The 18,160-nt window shown below is 31.5% G+C and overlaps 1 protein-coding gene across 2 annotated transcripts in view; it reads right to left on the reverse strand.

Moving 5' to 3' along the window:
* The window catches only part of LOC106460539 (A disintegrin and metalloproteinase with thrombospondin motifs 20-like), a 138,647-nt gene that overhangs the window by 48,173 nt on the left and 72,314 nt on the right, over positions 1 to 18,160 (reverse strand). For both annotated transcript variants that reach the window (XM_022387283.1, XM_022387284.1), the window contains exons 12-19: positions 16,115 to 16,178; positions 15,484 to 15,601; positions 15,045 to 15,178; positions 8,642 to 8,759; positions 7,839 to 7,934; positions 4,189 to 4,355; positions 1,849 to 1,975; positions 79 to 202 (exon numbers count right to left, since the gene is read on the reverse strand). In XM_022387283.1, coding sequence (XP_022242991.1) covers positions 79 to 202; positions 1,849 to 1,975; positions 4,189 to 4,355; positions 7,839 to 7,934; positions 8,642 to 8,759; positions 15,045 to 15,178; positions 15,484 to 15,601; positions 16,115 to 16,178 — 948 coding nt within the window. The remainder of the gene's footprint in view (positions 1 to 78; positions 203 to 1,848; positions 1,976 to 4,188; positions 4,356 to 7,838; positions 7,935 to 8,641; positions 8,760 to 15,044; positions 15,179 to 15,483; positions 15,602 to 16,114; positions 16,179 to 18,160) is intronic.

The following is an 18,160-nucleotide window of genomic DNA, read 5'->3' on the forward strand; positions in this document are numbered from 1 at the left end:
CAATAGAATGATAGATTTCTTTTTTGTGAGTGTAAAATACTTAAATACATCATTTGGATAAATATAATTATTTATTACCTGAGTGAACAGTGTTCATTGCACATTTTGGCGTAAGAAGGCTTATTAGAAACATCACAATGATTTTCGTTGACCACTTGCCTGTCAAATATTCTTTTGCAGACAGGTTGTTGGAACGTTTCACCTATAATCTCAAGAACAAAACAAATATCACTCAATCCAATTGCACATAGTTCAGTCAGTTATATCCAGTGGTGAGTTGACAACGTTTTGAGAGGAAAAAAAAAGGAAAAAACTGTTTTTTTCTCTTCAGATAGTGTGTACTAAAGAGGGTCTTAGGAATAATGTCTGAATCAAAATTTGAAAAATTTCATTACAATGTTTAAAAAACGACGCGATGGCTTTCTTTGATAAAAGGCTTAATGCTCTCTTATTTCTGAAATAAAGTGTAACTGTGTAATGATTATTTTTAAAACGATTTATATCATTTAAAAGAAATTTACGAGAAATGTTTTTATATCTTAGTTGGCTGAATCCTGCAAACATGGATTACACCTAGAAAGATGTTGATATTAGCTCCATATAAAGAAACACGTGTCCCATCTAATAAATCTTCAAGATCAAGGGCAATTTCCGATAAAGCATTGTTATAGAACACACATATAATAACATTATATGGTATTATCACACTGTTATAAAAAACACAGAAGCATTGCGCAACATTATAACTTACCCTCTGTAACACACCATCTGAAATTATCTGGCATGTAATAATTTTGTTATACTAAAGTCCTCATTTTCTTTGTTGTTGTGATGTAGGTGTGGAATATCAAAAATATGTTGACATAGGATGTTTAGGAGTGTTGAGGGTCAGTTGTTACCTGACATCATGTCAATATATTACCAGCAAATCAAGATCATCAAAATGCTTTCTCTTGTTTGCATACATTTATATTTAAACGAAACATTTTCGATTTAAACATTATGCAAATGTATGCAAGACCCATAAGGAAAACAACGTTTCTAATTTAATATAATTGTGTGCTACAACTTTTATATTGACATTATACTTTAGACTAATAGTTTCAGCTTTTGATTGACTTTGATTTGACCAATATATCATGGCATCATATCAGGTAACAAATGATCCCTAATGTGCCTAAACATTCAATGTCAGCAGATTTTCGATGTTCCTCACCTATTTCATAAGAATAGAGAAAAGCTAGGACTTTTGACTTAACATATATTATATATAACAAAGTGACATTTTTGGTGATTTCTCTCTAACAACAATGTTCTGTAACTCCAAGTAACATACCATATAGTGTTATTTAACATTAAACACAATCTGAAATTCTGTTACATATAAGTTTCGTATGTAATCCAAAGCAACATTTCAGGTTATTTACCACTAAGATATAGTCATATAGTAACACCACACGTTTTTTTTTATTAGCGAGTTTTTACATAAGAGAAAATTACACCAAATGTAATATCTAGTTATTAGTGTTATATAGCACCTAACACCATTAAAAGATGTTTTGCATTAACACACTGCGTTATAATACATAGAAATACTGTTGGTAATTTTCAGTAACTTAAGATTCTAAAGGAGAAAAATATCTTAATTAATGTTTTACCATTACACTCTTGTATAACATAAAGATAAATTACAAATAATTTCCTACGAAGACGGTGTCATATAACACTAACATGTTACATAATACAAAGCAAAATATCATATCATGCATAATTTTTTACTTTAAATGATAAAATAATACAGTTATTTAAAACTTGATAAGGACTTAAAAGAAAATACTTTTTTCTCACCTTCACACAAGAGAGAACATTCTGACCACTTTTCCTCTAACTCCCAACGATATTTATTTTCATCTCGGAGAGAAACAGTGTACTCAAACTGAATGTTGGGCGGACGAAGATTACCAACAGTAAGAACCTTTAACCAAATATAAAACGTATTGTTTACAGTTCGTTAAAGTAGTTATTCCCAAAATTTTAAAACTGGGAGTCGCCTGATATAGCAACGTTGACCTAGTACTTTAAAGTGTTAAAAAGCTAATGCATTATCTTTGAAAATGCATTTAATGGTTAATCTTGATTAATTTTCAACCATAGAGCTATGTACAACTGAAAGAATGATCAGTAACTTTAACTTTTTCGTAATGACCTTAACCTTTATACTTGGATTAGAAGTTACCAGGTCTACCACTAAACTATAAACCTTGATATGAAGATGTGTTAGAAAACATAGATATATAGAATAACACAAATGAAAAGGAGTTTGTGCTCCATCAGGCTGTAATAAAAACTGTCAAATACTATGTAGCATATTAATTAATATCACGACTCATTAACTTCCATGAATAAGTTTGCAGACTGAACATTTTGTAATAAACAATACGTTTTACGTATTCGTGTAAGATTTAAATATAGAATATTCGTTTTTGTGTGATATATCTCTGTTTTGTAAACTTATGGTGTCTCCAAATTATTTACGTGATTTGAAAACACCATCTAACCTTGTTTAACAACAAGATTAGCTCGTTGAAACTAATCATAACACTTGAAGAAAAGTAGCATAAAGTATATATATAATTCGCATAAAAAATACCACCTGATTATCCAAGAGCTTTCGAACGATAAAACCAACAAATATATCTCTATTTCTCTGCCAAATCAGAAGAGAAAAATTAACATATTACAATTCTCTGCCAAGTCAGAAGGCTCTAATAATTAAGAGTGGAATTCAAACCCTCAATCCTGGGCAAGGTAGAGCTCTCAGTTTTCATTAGTATTGCAGTTTAGTGCATATATTGGAAATTGTGTATACATTTAAGCTGTTGTCAACATTACCAACATTACCTAGTCATTTATGTTTTATTCTATATGGTGTTGAAGTGAAGGATATTTTTTCTTTAGTGCTACATTCTTTATATTTTTGTGAAGTAAATTATGGGAAGGGATTTAAGCCTATATTTTCTTTATACTAGCCATATAGTTATGTATATAGAGGTTTGGATAAATGATAAAAAATATAAACTGACAAGTCTAAATGTAAACTTTTTTAGTTTATTTTGTGCGACGTTTCGTGCAGACTCCCTTTGTTGTTGTAATGCAAGTAGGCTCAGAAATAATCATTAACAGGTAAGCTAATACAAAGATTCGTATCTTTTAACGATTATTTTTGAGCCTAATACCATTATAACACGGTTTTTAATGCCTGACGAAGGGCGTCTGCACGAAACGTCGCACAAAATAAACTAGAAAAATTTTCATTTAGACTTGTCAATTTATCTTTTTTATCATTTATCCAAGTTTTTCTTCTCACATCTTACGGAACAATACTCATATATGTAGTTTCATATTTTCAACTAAGAAATATAATTAAATTTAAGGTTCGGTAGAGTAATCAGCAACATATTGATGTTTAATGTTCTTTCCAGAAGTACAAAAAAACAACAACAACATAAACTCTAAAGTCTCTTTCGATTAATGAGGCCTATACAAAGAGTATTTACCTTAATAAATTTGTTTTAATTTATACTTATTTTGTTGAATATCAATTTATTCTTACGTCCTAAGGATTTGTTGGATCCTTATTTGACCCAGAATTGTACTTGCATTAACCTCTGGACTTGGATAAAAAAGGCAAGGAAAAACAACAGTGTGTTTGCACAGAGATCACACTATAAATTTAAATTATCACCAGGAAAACTCTCAGAACGATTATGATTTTATTTGTTAATATATTTATTTTGTTTCTAGTTTCCTAAACATTTGGTTTTTGCATTTTTATATTTTACTGAACCTTATTTGTTTAATGATAATATTATTGTTTACTGACATTGACTTTCGAAGCACAAAATCTTCCACTCGAGACCACATCCTGAGACTGACTTGCTATTCATTGCAATGTACACAGCACAAGAGCCTCTGAAACATTCACAATGTGAAGCTTTGTTGATCTAAACACCAATTTCAGCTGCTGTCATTAAAGGATGTATTCATACGTTGTTCACCAATTTTTGTATAATGTATCATTAATTATATGATGTTTCGAAATTAGAATAACAACTTTTTCACACCAATAAGGCTATACTACTTTTGTTTCTAAAGAATATTAACACTCTTGTTTTAAAAAGTTCTCACCTGAACATGCAATTCTCTTATGAGTGGTTTGGATGTATTAATACGCTCTATTATGGCTACAGACCCACTGTATTCCAAGGCAGTGCCAGCATACTTAATAATCTTCTTAAATGGAGACACTGTGAAGTTGCCATTAAGAAGGTACTCATAATTGTTCGACACAAGAGCTGAAAAAAAAGAAACAAATTAATTTACTTACAACTACTAATCATAATACCCATGTGAGTTACAACGAACGCTCTACTAATTCTATTAAGTAATTAGAAAAATCGAGAAAAGTTTAAATACGCGTTTTTGTTTTTTCTAAACAGCAGGAGGTCACTTTTCAGTCAAGTACATCCTTTCACGTGGGCCTACTTATGTGGATTATGTAACTGTGTCAAATGATAGAAATGTGAACAATTATAAAAATGAAGAACATTTTCTTCAACAACAACAACAACAACAAACACACACACAAACAGTTGCAAATTATTTGTTGCTTTAGCCACTGAGCAAAATATGTGATATGGCAGGATTGGCGGGTTACAGAAGCTGTACGGGGTTGATGATAATGAATGTTTTTGGCATGTTGAAGAAGCAGGACATGATAATGAACGTTTTTGGCACGTTGGAAAGGTACATCGTTTAAGGTACATCTCACTATCAATTTCAATTCATTTTTATCGTGTATTGCTACTTCAACATGCCAAAAGAGGTTAATTATCATTATCATGTATTGCTTGAATGATTCTGAGCTGCAGTTAAATTAAACAACTGACTAAAACACCATCAAGAATGAACTCAATGTTCACAAGCCAAGTTATTAGCATTCTTTCAAGTTATAAATTCGTCTTACCATAAACGTTTTACTGATTTAATTTTAGTAATAACGATCAAATAAATGACACTACATTATATGTGCGGTGTTTTTAGCTCTCTATTTTTACTCATCACAGTGAAGTTATACTTATATTGGATTTGAAGAATAAGTATACCATATAGGTTCACTGTGTGAATAAAATATGACTAGAATAATCATGCCTATAACATACAGTTCGGTTACTACACTATAATAAGCCTAATCTTGTTTTTCCCTTATGCAGGGTTACTGATGAGAGGTGGAATTCCTAGAAACTGATATAATTCAGCGAAAAGTGATGAAGCGAATGATAGATTCGGATTCATATTCATTTTTAAGTGGCGGTATAGTTTTGATGCTTAATGCTCTATTTTTATATATTATTGTACTAGAGTTATCTAATGAAATAGTAGTAGACAGCACATACTTTTGGTATTTGCCTACGGACTGCAAATCAGCACCTCAAACAGTATCCAAAGTATCTGACAAGTAGAATATTTATCTAATTAGTTTTATAAAATACTCGATGAAATAGAATAAGTAGCTGTAATGATTAAAACATTTGAGATAATGATTTAAGTTGTGTTTCTAAAAAAATATAAAATGATACAGTAAACTAAATGGCTGTTATTAGTTACTTGGGATAGTAACGTATTATTGTCATTTGCTTAGGATACATACATACTGTTGTTATCAGCCAGTATTTGAGATAGTTACCTACTGGCGTTAAGTGTTTCAGATAATTCTTAAAATACAAAGAATCGATAAAATGCGGTAAGAAAAAATAATGTTAAACTTTTCGACCAGAATGATCTTTATTCATGTGACGTGAAATTATACCTAAATAATCATCCTATTGATATTACCACGCTGTCATTAACTGCAAGTCAAGTTGTTAAGACGATTATTGCTTTGAAATAGCAATTCAATTTATTGTTATTAAAAATCTAGAATAGTTACCAAAGTATTTACAAGTAATAAAATATTCTTGCAAAAATTAAGTATTATGTATGGATGGCAATGCCAAAAATACAGAAAAATGGTAGAGATGAATACACAAAACCATGCAAAAACCACAACATAAGTAGCCAAATATATTCAAGAATAATTTTTATTTACAGGTACATGTTGAAATATTGACAATTGTTTGAATAAAAGCATTTCAACTGAATAGCACTATACAGTCTTACATTGAATATTAAGCATAATCTTGTAAGATTGACTCAGTACTTGCTACTTATTTAGGAATTTTTGTATGGCTTTGTGTATTCATCCTTACCTTGTTTCTGTACCATATAGCATTTTCGTCCTAACATCATATTAAATTTTTGTGAATTTTTTTACATTACTTGTTCCCCTCTTTTATCAACAATTTTATTGAAGTAGGTTGATAAGTGAGCATTTGTTTTATTATTCTAACTCACTGGTAATATATATTGTTAATATCATATCAGTTTTGTCAGTTTCTTTAATTTTGGATTACACTGGGGGCTAGTGAAGCTGGAATGGTTCTTCTAAGACAGTACAAGTACCCCAGAGCACTGGATCGATGTTAAGGGAATATTTATAGAACTCACGTCTTCAAACTTCACCTCAACTCATTGCGTGTGCATACAATCGACTCCACCACATGTAGGGTCATATTAATTACTATGAAGGAGATCATACATATCCCAGGTCATGAAGTATGATATCACTCAGTTGCCAGGCTCGGCCCTACTGAAATTTTTAAGATAAGTAGACCAGTATATATAATATATTGTTTTGGCAATTAAGAAACTGGTACTTTTAAACTCAGACATCAATAATATGTACACAGATCTGTCAGTTGCATAAATACTTGATCTCCTTGATACCTTGAGTGTTAATTTAGATTATTCTTTAATTCTTTATATTTATTGAAATTGTTTTGGCAGATATAATGTTTGTGCAATGAAAAGTGACGAACGGTCGTTATATAAGAACAATGTGTGCTGTCATCTAGCGAATAGAAATGAAACTTATTTATGTGAAAATAAAATAATATATGCTTATAAACTGAACTTACTGCTAAGTAGTAGTTTTCTTTTTATTATTTCCCCACAAAAATACATGTGGTAGAAGAACAGAATCATATTACTGTTATAGAAACTGTGAAACACTCGATAATAGCAATTAGGTGCCCAAATAAGGCAATAACTAAACTTTAGCAGTTATTTCCAAGCATCATAGAGTAATAGATTGAATGTGGTGGCCTTTTTGTTTCTACGCTCATCCTACATATTAGGCACTACCATGCTTAGTAATAATCTGTTTCCAAGTACTCTTAAGAGGCTTTTCTGTCGTACTAAAGCCAGTGCGAAAACTTAACTCATTTTGTGGCTAGCATGGGAGAAGAAATAAGAAAGATGAAACTTTGGCTCCTTAGCTTGTTCCCTGTTTTCCACTTTAGCAACACTTTTCAATGAAATTGGGAATCTCACAAGCTGTGAAACACTCGATAATGGCAATTAGATGCTCAAATAAGACTATAACTCAACTTTAGCAGTTATTTGTAAACATCATGGAGTAATAGACTGAATGTGTTAGCCATTTCTTTCTCAGTCCATCCTTATATATTAAGCACTACCATGCTTAGTGATATTGTAAAATTTTAGTTAGATTCGGAATCTGTCATAAAGTACATAGATTATTTTCTTACGCAGTGATCACCATATAAAAAATATCCGAGATAATTACTTAAAGAACTCTCATAATAGTAATGTAAGTATTTAACTATATTGTCAATAATAACTCGGATTTGTTGTCACTATGTATGTAGAATAGTTACCTAAATAGTTGTCATCTTGAGGAGAGTTTTGGTAACCATATTGAAGAATTTCAATGTTACTTGCTCCTGCTGGAATCATGACGACCAAGTGATACCCTGGGATAAAAAAACAACAACAGAGAGTATAAGACCATGACGGTTTTTGTGACCTGTATCATTTGTTGTTTGATGACTGAATCTCAGTACATGTTAACAAGAAAGCTAAAGATGTGACCTGTCACTACGACAATAATGAAAAAATATTATGCGTTTTTAGAATAATTACAATTTTTAATACATTTTATTATAATGTTTCTGTTTTGTTAAAAGCACAGGAAAGTAGATTTAAAATATTAAAGATTTCTCAGAAATAAAATGTCGAACATCACACATACCTCCAACATTAGAAAATAGTCAAATAAAGACTTGAAATTGGAGAAACATATTTTTACTTGGTATTACCATAATAAATAAATAAAAAAACATTATTTGAAAAACAACTCTTCTAAAGCAGTTAATATTTATATTTGCTTTATACGTTATTTGACTAAAGTAAGTTTTAATGTTTATTTTTATATGTAGTAAAACGTTTCTACAAAATGTTTTGATTGTTACAATATTATTCCCATAAATACCAGTCGTCAATTACAGCCGAGTTATTGTTTTAAGATTGTTTACTGTTCGACTATATTTAAAATTAATATATAACATATTAAGCCTATGTACTTTATTATCCTATCCCAAAGAGTTTCAACATAAAAAACATAACAAAAAATCATGTTCCTAAAATCTTGGAAAACAAATCAGACCAATTGACAACTTACCATACTTAACCTCGTTGAAGTGTCCACGTATTGTTTTGCAAGTGGAATTGTCACCTCCGCAAATTCCACATCGGTCTAGAGTTTTGTTGGAACCTAGGATGCGATCACACCCTGCACTCTGCAAACAAAATGGTATATGTTATTTCAGACGTTCGACAGGAGCTCTTAACAACACACGTAAACAGTCCACTGTTTGTCAAGATATCTTAATATCATGTATAACAGTCCACTAATCGTCGGAGACTATTAACAACACGTATAAGAGTCCACCGCATAAAAATGTGCTAGGAGTATTTTCAATAAAAATTTACTAGTGTTTAATCTCTTATTTACTTAGAACGCCCGCTATTTCTATTTCCAGGAACAATGGGGGCGGTCATTGATTAGGGTTTTTACACTGAATACGATAATATATGGCTTGTAGGGTCTTTCTTTTATAAATAAAAATAATAAAGCAACCAATTATAACATTGTTATTTTGTCAAACTTTTCAATGTTACAATGTTTCTAGTAATACAGAATGCCAAGTCGCGATAGTGTTAAAGAGTGCTTTACAAATATGCTTACCATTTCATCTTCAACCAGTCATTCTGTATATATCAATTTGACCAGTTCTTTAAACCACATTTAAACTTTAATTTAGCGACAAGTTTTCAGTAACACGTACAACTATTAATCTTATATAAAGTTTACTATAAGCTAATATTTGTCCAACGCCTTTATTATTTTATCACATTACTTAACTCTCGAGCATTTAAAAGCTACAGCCCAACACCATTTGTTTTTGTCTTCTTCACTTTGTAAATTAGCTATTGGCACCGTTCTCTTGCAGTAAGTAGTCTTGTTTTAAGAATTTATTTGATTCATATGTAAGAGTTCAAAGTTCATTAAGTGTTCGCTAAATACGCAAATCTTCTGTGATGAATTTCTACATAGTATATTCAAGGCTATAATGAATTAAGGGCTTTTTGGCATAGACTAATATAGTATGAATAATATACCTTTGGTCTAGAGGTGGTATTACCCTCTAAGCGTATTCTTGTTGAATACATTGCGGATGACCTTTTTGAAAATTCTGAACTTTTAATATTAACCCTCTAGCAACTTAATGTGTTTTATTAAAATTACGTGTATTAATACTCAATATTTTATGCCCTAATTAGTACAAATACATAATCTGACTACTCCACATTTGTTTACAATCAGTTTGGCTATTTTAATATATGTGCTTTCAACTAATTTCTGATCAACCTTTACCATGGCTGTCTTATTTCACATGTTTTAACTGTCATGTTCGGTATCGGGTGTTTTCTTTTTTCTGTTTTTCTTTCACTTTGTATTAAGATCCAAACAACAAGATAGTTGAAAATACTCTCTTATCAGTGTCTAATCAGTTTGTTTTAACTGTCAACAGATGAATATCTTCCTCAGTGTTTAGAACATTTATATATACAAAGCACATCTGTGTGTTTGTCTGTTTGTCCGTTATGTAACTACCCCTAGGTCGCTGGGTCAATCTCAACCAACCTTTGTGGGATGATAGTTTGGAACAAGGGGCATGGTTAATGGCGGTTAACAACCCTCTTTATCCCCATTATTGCTATTATCAAGCAGTTGTTATCCTTGAGTAAATTAACGTTAGCTTCATTCACAGATGGCGTCACGTCCTTAACACACATAAAAGTTATCAAATTTTCTATAACACAACATACACAAAGTGTTAGGAGAGGCCACACAAACGTCTTATATATCTCAAAGAGTGCGCTAGCACTCTATATGAAGTAATGTAATGAAAAAATGGCCACCATTACTGCAGTAATACATTAACTCCGCTGAAAGACTGATATGAAGAGTGGTTTCTTGAGTTATACCCACTTCCTACTTTGACCCGAGACGTTTCAACTTCGGCCTGTAAGACACTTCTGCGCCCAATGATCGTCAATTAATTAATCACGTGAAACACTGTAGAAGGACATTAAGATCTGGGTGTTGAAAGCGGGTAAAAGAAAGTACACCTATCGCCACTACTTTGGTCGCCACATCTTCCTACAAAGTCACCCTAACCATCTCACAGAGTGTAGCATGTTTCAAGTATATCCATATTGAGTTCTTGAAGCTTATACAAAAGGTTTGGTGAGGTAATAACGATTAATGTAATAATATGTTATGTTAAGATCCCGGTCAGTGAGAAACCCACCCTTGAGGCTGCCGTGCGCCCTTTTATAAAAAGTATCAAAAATAAACTGGAAAAGTAAGTAATAGGAACGGAATGGTCTAAAAAGGCGAGAGCAGCTTTCAAAATTTAAAAATCCTTTCTGGTCGCGGAGAAATAGACGAAAACGATCAGCTACCTCCCGACTTCCCAGAAAATCAAAGGAACGATTCGGAATGCTTTGATTTTAGCAAATATCAGAGTTATTTTAGTTCTAATGATGTTATTAATCAATATCAAAGCATAATTTGGGAAAATAAACATGTTTCTAGTTTTCTTCCTGTACGTCTTCAATTTCAATGTCCAAATCTTGAACGAAACACTCTCTTCAGCACACATTTCCGTAAAAGACATCTTGCTATGCCTCTTCCTTCTTATTTTTTTTGACTGGATTTTGGACTTTTGCACTACTCCACGTCTACTTTGGAGGAGAACATGGCAATGTTTTGCTGTACGTATAACTGAAGGATCACAATGTAAACACATTTCACAACTTTTGCAGCTTCCTGTATTTTTGTATTTATGTTCTTCACATAGTCCTGGCCTTCTCTTAACTTCGGTCTTACTTGCGCCTCGAAAAACGAAAAACTGATTTCGAAACAGCTGAATTTTTTTTTTACATACGGCAGTGTTATTCGGTTTTTACGGTATTTTTCCGCGCAAAACATTAATATGCAATTTAAAATTTTTTTCGCTGAAAAAAAACATAATTTTAGGTGGGTTTCTGACTGACCAGGATCTTATAAATAAATTAAGTTAAAGTTATAATTGTTATTTATCATAGCACGCAACCACACATTGTTTCAAGTTCATAACCCGGACAAAGGACGGATACCTCAGATTGTTAGAAATAATACATTTCACACGCATCATTTCAGAAAGTTTTTTATTCCTAATTGTGAGAAATATGTATCTTAAGCTCTTCAATAATAAACTAAAGTTTCTTAAACAGTATTTTTTCAATGTTAAATTATTTTCTCACAATAATGTCTTTATCAATGAATTTTCAAAACACAAACTAAGGATATCCATATTAGAGAGTAAAAACAATTGTGCACTCAGAACATAATGGTGAAGCCTGTATTTTGATTGTTAGCTGATACTGCTGACTCCAAAAGTAATGACCCTGAAGCCTTAGAAGTGTAACTAAATTTCTGCATCTCCCTGCAGTCTAGAATGATTCTTTAAATTACCTGTCAACACTCCCATCTGGAATACTGTGAATTACTTGCCACCATTCCTATCTGGAATACTATTAATTATCTGCCAGGATTCCTATCTGGAGTACTATAGATCATCTGCCAACATTCTTTATTGGATTAATAGCTAGACCATGTTCCAACTCACAAAGTTGGGGAATTTTTTTTTCCCATAACAGGAACACCAACAATACATATCACTAAAGTACTACGATGTCAATCTATTGGGTAACTTTTAAACTGTGAGACTATTGATAACCACTCATGGATATTATTAATTACTTGTTGTTTATTTATGAATATAGTAAATTACTCAAGGTTTATTCAAGAGCATTGTGAATTACTTATGACTTAAATTATTCACGAATAGTGCAAGTTACTTATGGGTTATTCATGTGTTACTGAAGTATATTCAGAGTTACCTGAAGATTACTCGTGAGTAGAGCTTGGTCATTGTGAATAACTTATGATTTACTAACAAACTACTCATGAGCTGTGACAGATACTGGGTGTACAATGCATATTTTAGGATAAATAAATACTTTTAATTTTGGTTGTTTTAGAACACTTCGATAACATTCTAATAGTGAAATATGGTGATGTAAGAATGTAATAAATTAAGAAAATATTTTGAAGCGAAAGTTAACCAACCTATCTCTTATTATCTACCTAAATATTCTCACTGCCCGTTATCTTTGTTCTTTGTGTACCCAAATATATATTTCTTATTTTTATGCCACAACTCATAAGCAACAAAAGTTTATCATAAGTTGAATATATAAGAATTGCATATTCACAACTACCAGTTTGTTATACATGAGCATTCTGGGTTATTCATTGATTGCAAGTAAGCATTATGAAATGATAAGTTACTTCAGTTATAACTCACATTGTAAAATATAACTCAAGTTATCATTAATACAGTCATAACATCAAACAAAACGATGCTTAACTTTACTAATCGACTTTCTAGCATTACAAAGCACTAAGAAATATTGTACCTGTTCATTAATTTCAAATTATATGTCACACCCTTTCACCTATTAGTGTAGGGCTTCATGACCTGGAGCAGCCAGTTCTGACTTCCTTCAGATAAGTATCACCATAGCTTTAAAAATGAGGAGGGTTTATGAAAAAGTCCAATAAACATTAGTGATTCTGCATACGTTCAGACTACATGGAATTATTTTCCTATAGTTTATATTTATCAGTAACACCTACGTCTATATAACAATAAATCCAATTAGGATTGTACTTTATGTGATGAACTGGAAGGGTAAATCTAACTTTTGTTATGACCAATGGAACTTTGTATTATAGTTTTCTGTAAATAAAACGGAAATAGATTTAGTAGCTGCTTCATTTACTTCACAATGCTCATGAATCTCTCACTGTTTATGAGTAACTCAAAAAAAGCAATCAGATAAACAGAAATACTGCTTGGAACATCATACGTTTGGTGAGGCCCTAAATATTAGTGGATTTTTAAGTAAGGATATTGGTTGGGGGACATAGTTTTTCTTCATCTTAAGAGTGTTGACGCCTGAGTAGGTATTTTAGCCAGTGTAATTGTCAGATAGTTCTCAATAAGTCCAGAGAAATTATATTTGCTTGTAAAGTGTAAAGACGTGCTGAGAATCTTAGTATCTTTTCAATGATTTCCAGAAACATTATTTTTTGCTGTCAAGTATAAAATATAAAATGCAAATATGTCATAAAAGGGTTTTTCATGACTAGGTTCGTGATTTACTTTTAAAGTGAATACCTCTGGATTGATTGTACAAAAAGGTCGGTTAAAGAGTAAAGAGGTCATTAACAGAAATAGTTTTCACATTGAAATACAAAATATTACAGGTTTTATAGAACATTAATGATGGAAATTTCACGATTTCGCTTTAAGGAGAGTACCTTTTGATTGAATGTATAATAAGTACAATGATAAAAATAACATTGGGAGGAAGAGTTTCACACAGAAATACAAAATATTGTGGGATTATAGAACATTAATGGTGGATATGAACCATAAGTTCTTTACAATTAAGTATTACACAACATGCTGACTGAACTTGCTCTTTATGGTGGGTTTGTTTGTTTTTTAATTACGCACAAAACTCCACAATGGCTATCTGTGCTCTGCTCACCAAGGGTATCGAAACCCGGTTTCTAGCGTTGTAAGTCTGCAGACATACCACTGTGCCACTGGGGGGCCTTTATGGTGGGACCACGAAACATCTAAGTGCAGTGAATGAAATGCATTTTCGACTTATTTCGATAAGCAGAAAAAACAATTTTTATCTATATATATTTTTTCTCAATGTTTTGCCGTGTTGGCCTTGTTAGAAGAACAAGACATTATTATAGTAAAATCTAAAATAAAACGAAGGTGAAAAAATAAAACACGGTTAAAAAGTTTTTTTTTTTCTCGGGAGATAACTAACAATTTACTTCTATAAGTTAAGGTATTTTTAATAAAGATAATAGGCTATTATGACAAATTTTATATGCAAATCTCACTTGAGGCTACCAGGTCATGGGTACTTCCTTTCATCCTTTTGATCGTATTCACTAATACTCAGAAACATTAGCTTGATATTTTTTTTCATCATACTAAATAGTCTTAACCGCCATGACTTTCCGTTTCATAGGTCCTTTAAGATTAATCAGTCAGGAAAAATATTTTAGTGAATCAGTTTAAACCAAACTAACCTGAGTCTGGACATGGGAGGGGGACTTCTTACTTAAGGTTATTAATAAATACTGATCAAATTAGTCTCTAACTGGTGGAGTGAATGGACTTGGAGAAGCCTTGGGTTATCAAATAGTACAATTTTGATAAAATACACCCATGATATTAAATTATATTATTTTAATAACTCGGTTAATCGAATATGGCAGCAACTCACTGTCGATGCAATATCGAATTCAAATAGCCTATCGCTTTGTTTAGACGAGTTCATATTTAGCATAATAGTACGAATTTAAATAAATTTACCTCACATACACCATTCACACAAATGTCGAACGTATCCTGATCACATGGGGTTCCGTCTATGACTCTATCTTTTAACAGGAAATGGGCAGTTGTACCACGCACTCGACAGTAAAGTTTACAGGCTTCTGAACGATCTGTAAACAATGCAAAGCTAAAAGTAACTTCATTCGTAAAAATAAGAATGTTATTTACGTTACTAAGAAATATTCTTTAAAGTGAGATACGTAACATTTGTTTCTACTGAATAACAAGTTTCATACCATAATCACCATTTAACAAAATTGACACTAATATTTGCTTAACGTATTTAACATTTCTAAGTTAGATTTCTTGAATTTAGTGTAGAAAAGCACAACTGTTTATTGTTACCGTTCATTATATGTGAGGGATATATATATTTAAAAAAAAATTTAAATGAAATGCTACTAAAATTACTAACCTTCAGAATAAAAAGGGAGCCAGTTGACGCTAGAGGGCAGTCCATGAAAGTTCATGGTCTTGCCGTTAAATGTAGAGCATTCTTCAGCCCTGGGATCTGGAGTCCCAAGTGGGCAGCTCTGGAAGAAAAAAATAAACACCCACTTCCTTTACAAGTAATTATTCAATTAATGAAACTTGATAACTTATTTTTAAGCTTCAAAAATTAAGCCTAAAACTGAAAATTTCGTCTTTAAATCATGCAATGAAAATAATTGTGATTTCACTTGAAGTAGTACTTTATTGAAATACTAAATATGACATCTATAATTCAAGATATGTATTTTTCTTTCAACTTGTGACAGAAATAGAAGGTTAGCAAAACAACTTTAAGTTTAATTTAAACCTGTGATAGTAAATACGAAACTGGGGAGCATTTAATGCAATATTTGAACATTTTATAACCTCACTCATTTAATGCTATGGCTTTTAGTCCACAAATCCAGCCATTATGTCTGAAATCGTCTGAAAAGTTTTTATTTTCTTAGTTTCATTAGTTCCCAGCAAATATATATAAAATTACCTAAATCATCTTATTTCTCCGAGAATTTTATTCAAAATCTACTTTACAATTGTTTCTTTTTTATACTTACATGCGTATTACAAGAAAGATATCGGGTCCTTTGCCCTAAACAATATTTTCCTCCGTGTACAGGCCTGCAAAATGACAACAAAGTGCATGAGCGAGAAAGTAAAAAAACAATTAAGGAACTTATGCACGACGCTAATGTAGCTCAAACATTATGGTTTGTTAAGTTTGTAAAGGAATATCTTCGTAAGTTGTTTCTGTAATAAGTTTGCTTGCCTTGTACTTTTACATTGTAAATTAGTCTATTGTTATCGTTATAGTATGTCAATGACCTTTATAAATCCTTTAAATGTTAAGAGTAAAATATATTTAAAATATACTAAACGCTATAATTCATTGAGATTTTATTGATGATTTAAGGCTCGTAATTATTTTTTTATGTCAAGTATTTCGTTCTACGTGATTAAGCTAAGATTATCAACCTAGAACTAGAAGTGAGATAGCGCGTCAAACAACTGTCTCCTTTAAGTCCTTCCCATTAACTGACCAAGCAGATAAAGACCAATAAAAAAGAGAATCTGAGAGTGACCAATCACATGTTTGTATAGATCGCACATGTTTTTCACAAAAAGTATTTTCACCTTTAATAACAGTTACAGACTTTAAAATCGAACACCACTTTTTATATAGAATAACGTTCTATAATGTGGTTTAAAATCAAAGATAAAGCGAATTACTAAACAGACGTTTCACTTGTTTTAATGCAAGATAATATTCATGAAAATATTAGTTTGTTTTATTAATGGCAACCTCAACTCCAGTTTAGATGAATCAATTTGTAAGTACTTCGTTATCTGGGTTAAGTGGACGTAATGTTCATAGAACATTTTTGACATACTATAACACATTCTTCTTCACTTAACCTCTTAGAATTTGTAGACTCTCTAGATATAACCTAGTAAATTTATAAAACATTAATTCAAACACAATACAAGAACGCACATGATTAGCAAACGTTTTTTTGCATTTATGATTTCTTTTCTTTGCTGTAAATATAATGTGAAAACATGGCTCAAAAAACAATTTTAGTTAAATAATTAGAACGATATTTGTATTATGATAAATTGCTAGGTGATACAAACAACTCTTCTTAAAACGTATCTACATATTGAGTCATTTTGTTTTTTGTCTGTTACAACACTCATTGTAAAAGAGTGAAAACACTTATTTTATTGAATAAAATAATAGACACCCCATCAGTAATTAGTTGGATTAATTGCAATATTAATATTTAATGTTTACATTTTCTGTTTGATTTGTATGTTATCAGGGACAAGGTAACCAATAAAGTCATGGAGTCATAAGAAATTTGGAGCATCAATAGCTTAGATATATGTTTTAAAAGCAAAGGAGGTCTATATGTATCCCACCAATAACTTAAGAGATAAAATGCATTTTCTCACGTTAGTTTGCTATTCCAAAGTAGTATGTTTAGACTTACTGATGAATTTTATGGTTTTGTTTCGAATATTGTCGCCAAACTACATAAAGTCTGTTTCCACTGGCTGTTCCTAATTTTGAACTCAGAGTAAAAGGAAGGCAGCTAGTCAATAACACTCATCGTACCTTTAGAGTTATCCCAGTTGAAGAGTTGGATTTTACCGTCACTCTTATAACACACCTACTACTTCAACATGCGAAGAGCGATTTTGATACATGCTGACCATTTGGCACGCCAGGACTTTACTGTTGAAATTGTTTAGCGTGATTTAAATAGTTATAAACACTGTTGTTCAAGCTTCTGTCTGTGTCACTTCATGTGTCTCTAAATCAGTCTTTATTGCTATTTCACACATCTGTCCCGATTATTATTTGTACATTAAATAATCTAAACTACCGCTTTTGTTTTTCTGCGTAATTTCTTTTCTTGAGAAAACAGTATATACGTCGATTATCTTTATGGACAAATAGGCTGCCATTCTAAGCAAATATGAGAATTAATTATGTTTTTAATCATTAAAGACCTTTTAGATTGTGTTATGAAACGAATAAAGTGAATCTTCTTTTTGGTTTCCCTCATTGTTTGAAAGTAACGACAACAGTGATTAAC

Source organism: Limulus polyphemus, unplaced genomic scaffold, assembly GCF_000517525.1.
Source record: "Limulus polyphemus unplaced genomic scaffold, Limulus_polyphemus-2.1.2 Scaffold791, whole genome shotgun sequence".
Classification (NCBI taxonomy): Eukaryota; Metazoa; Arthropoda; class Merostomata; order Xiphosura; family Limulidae; genus Limulus; species Limulus polyphemus.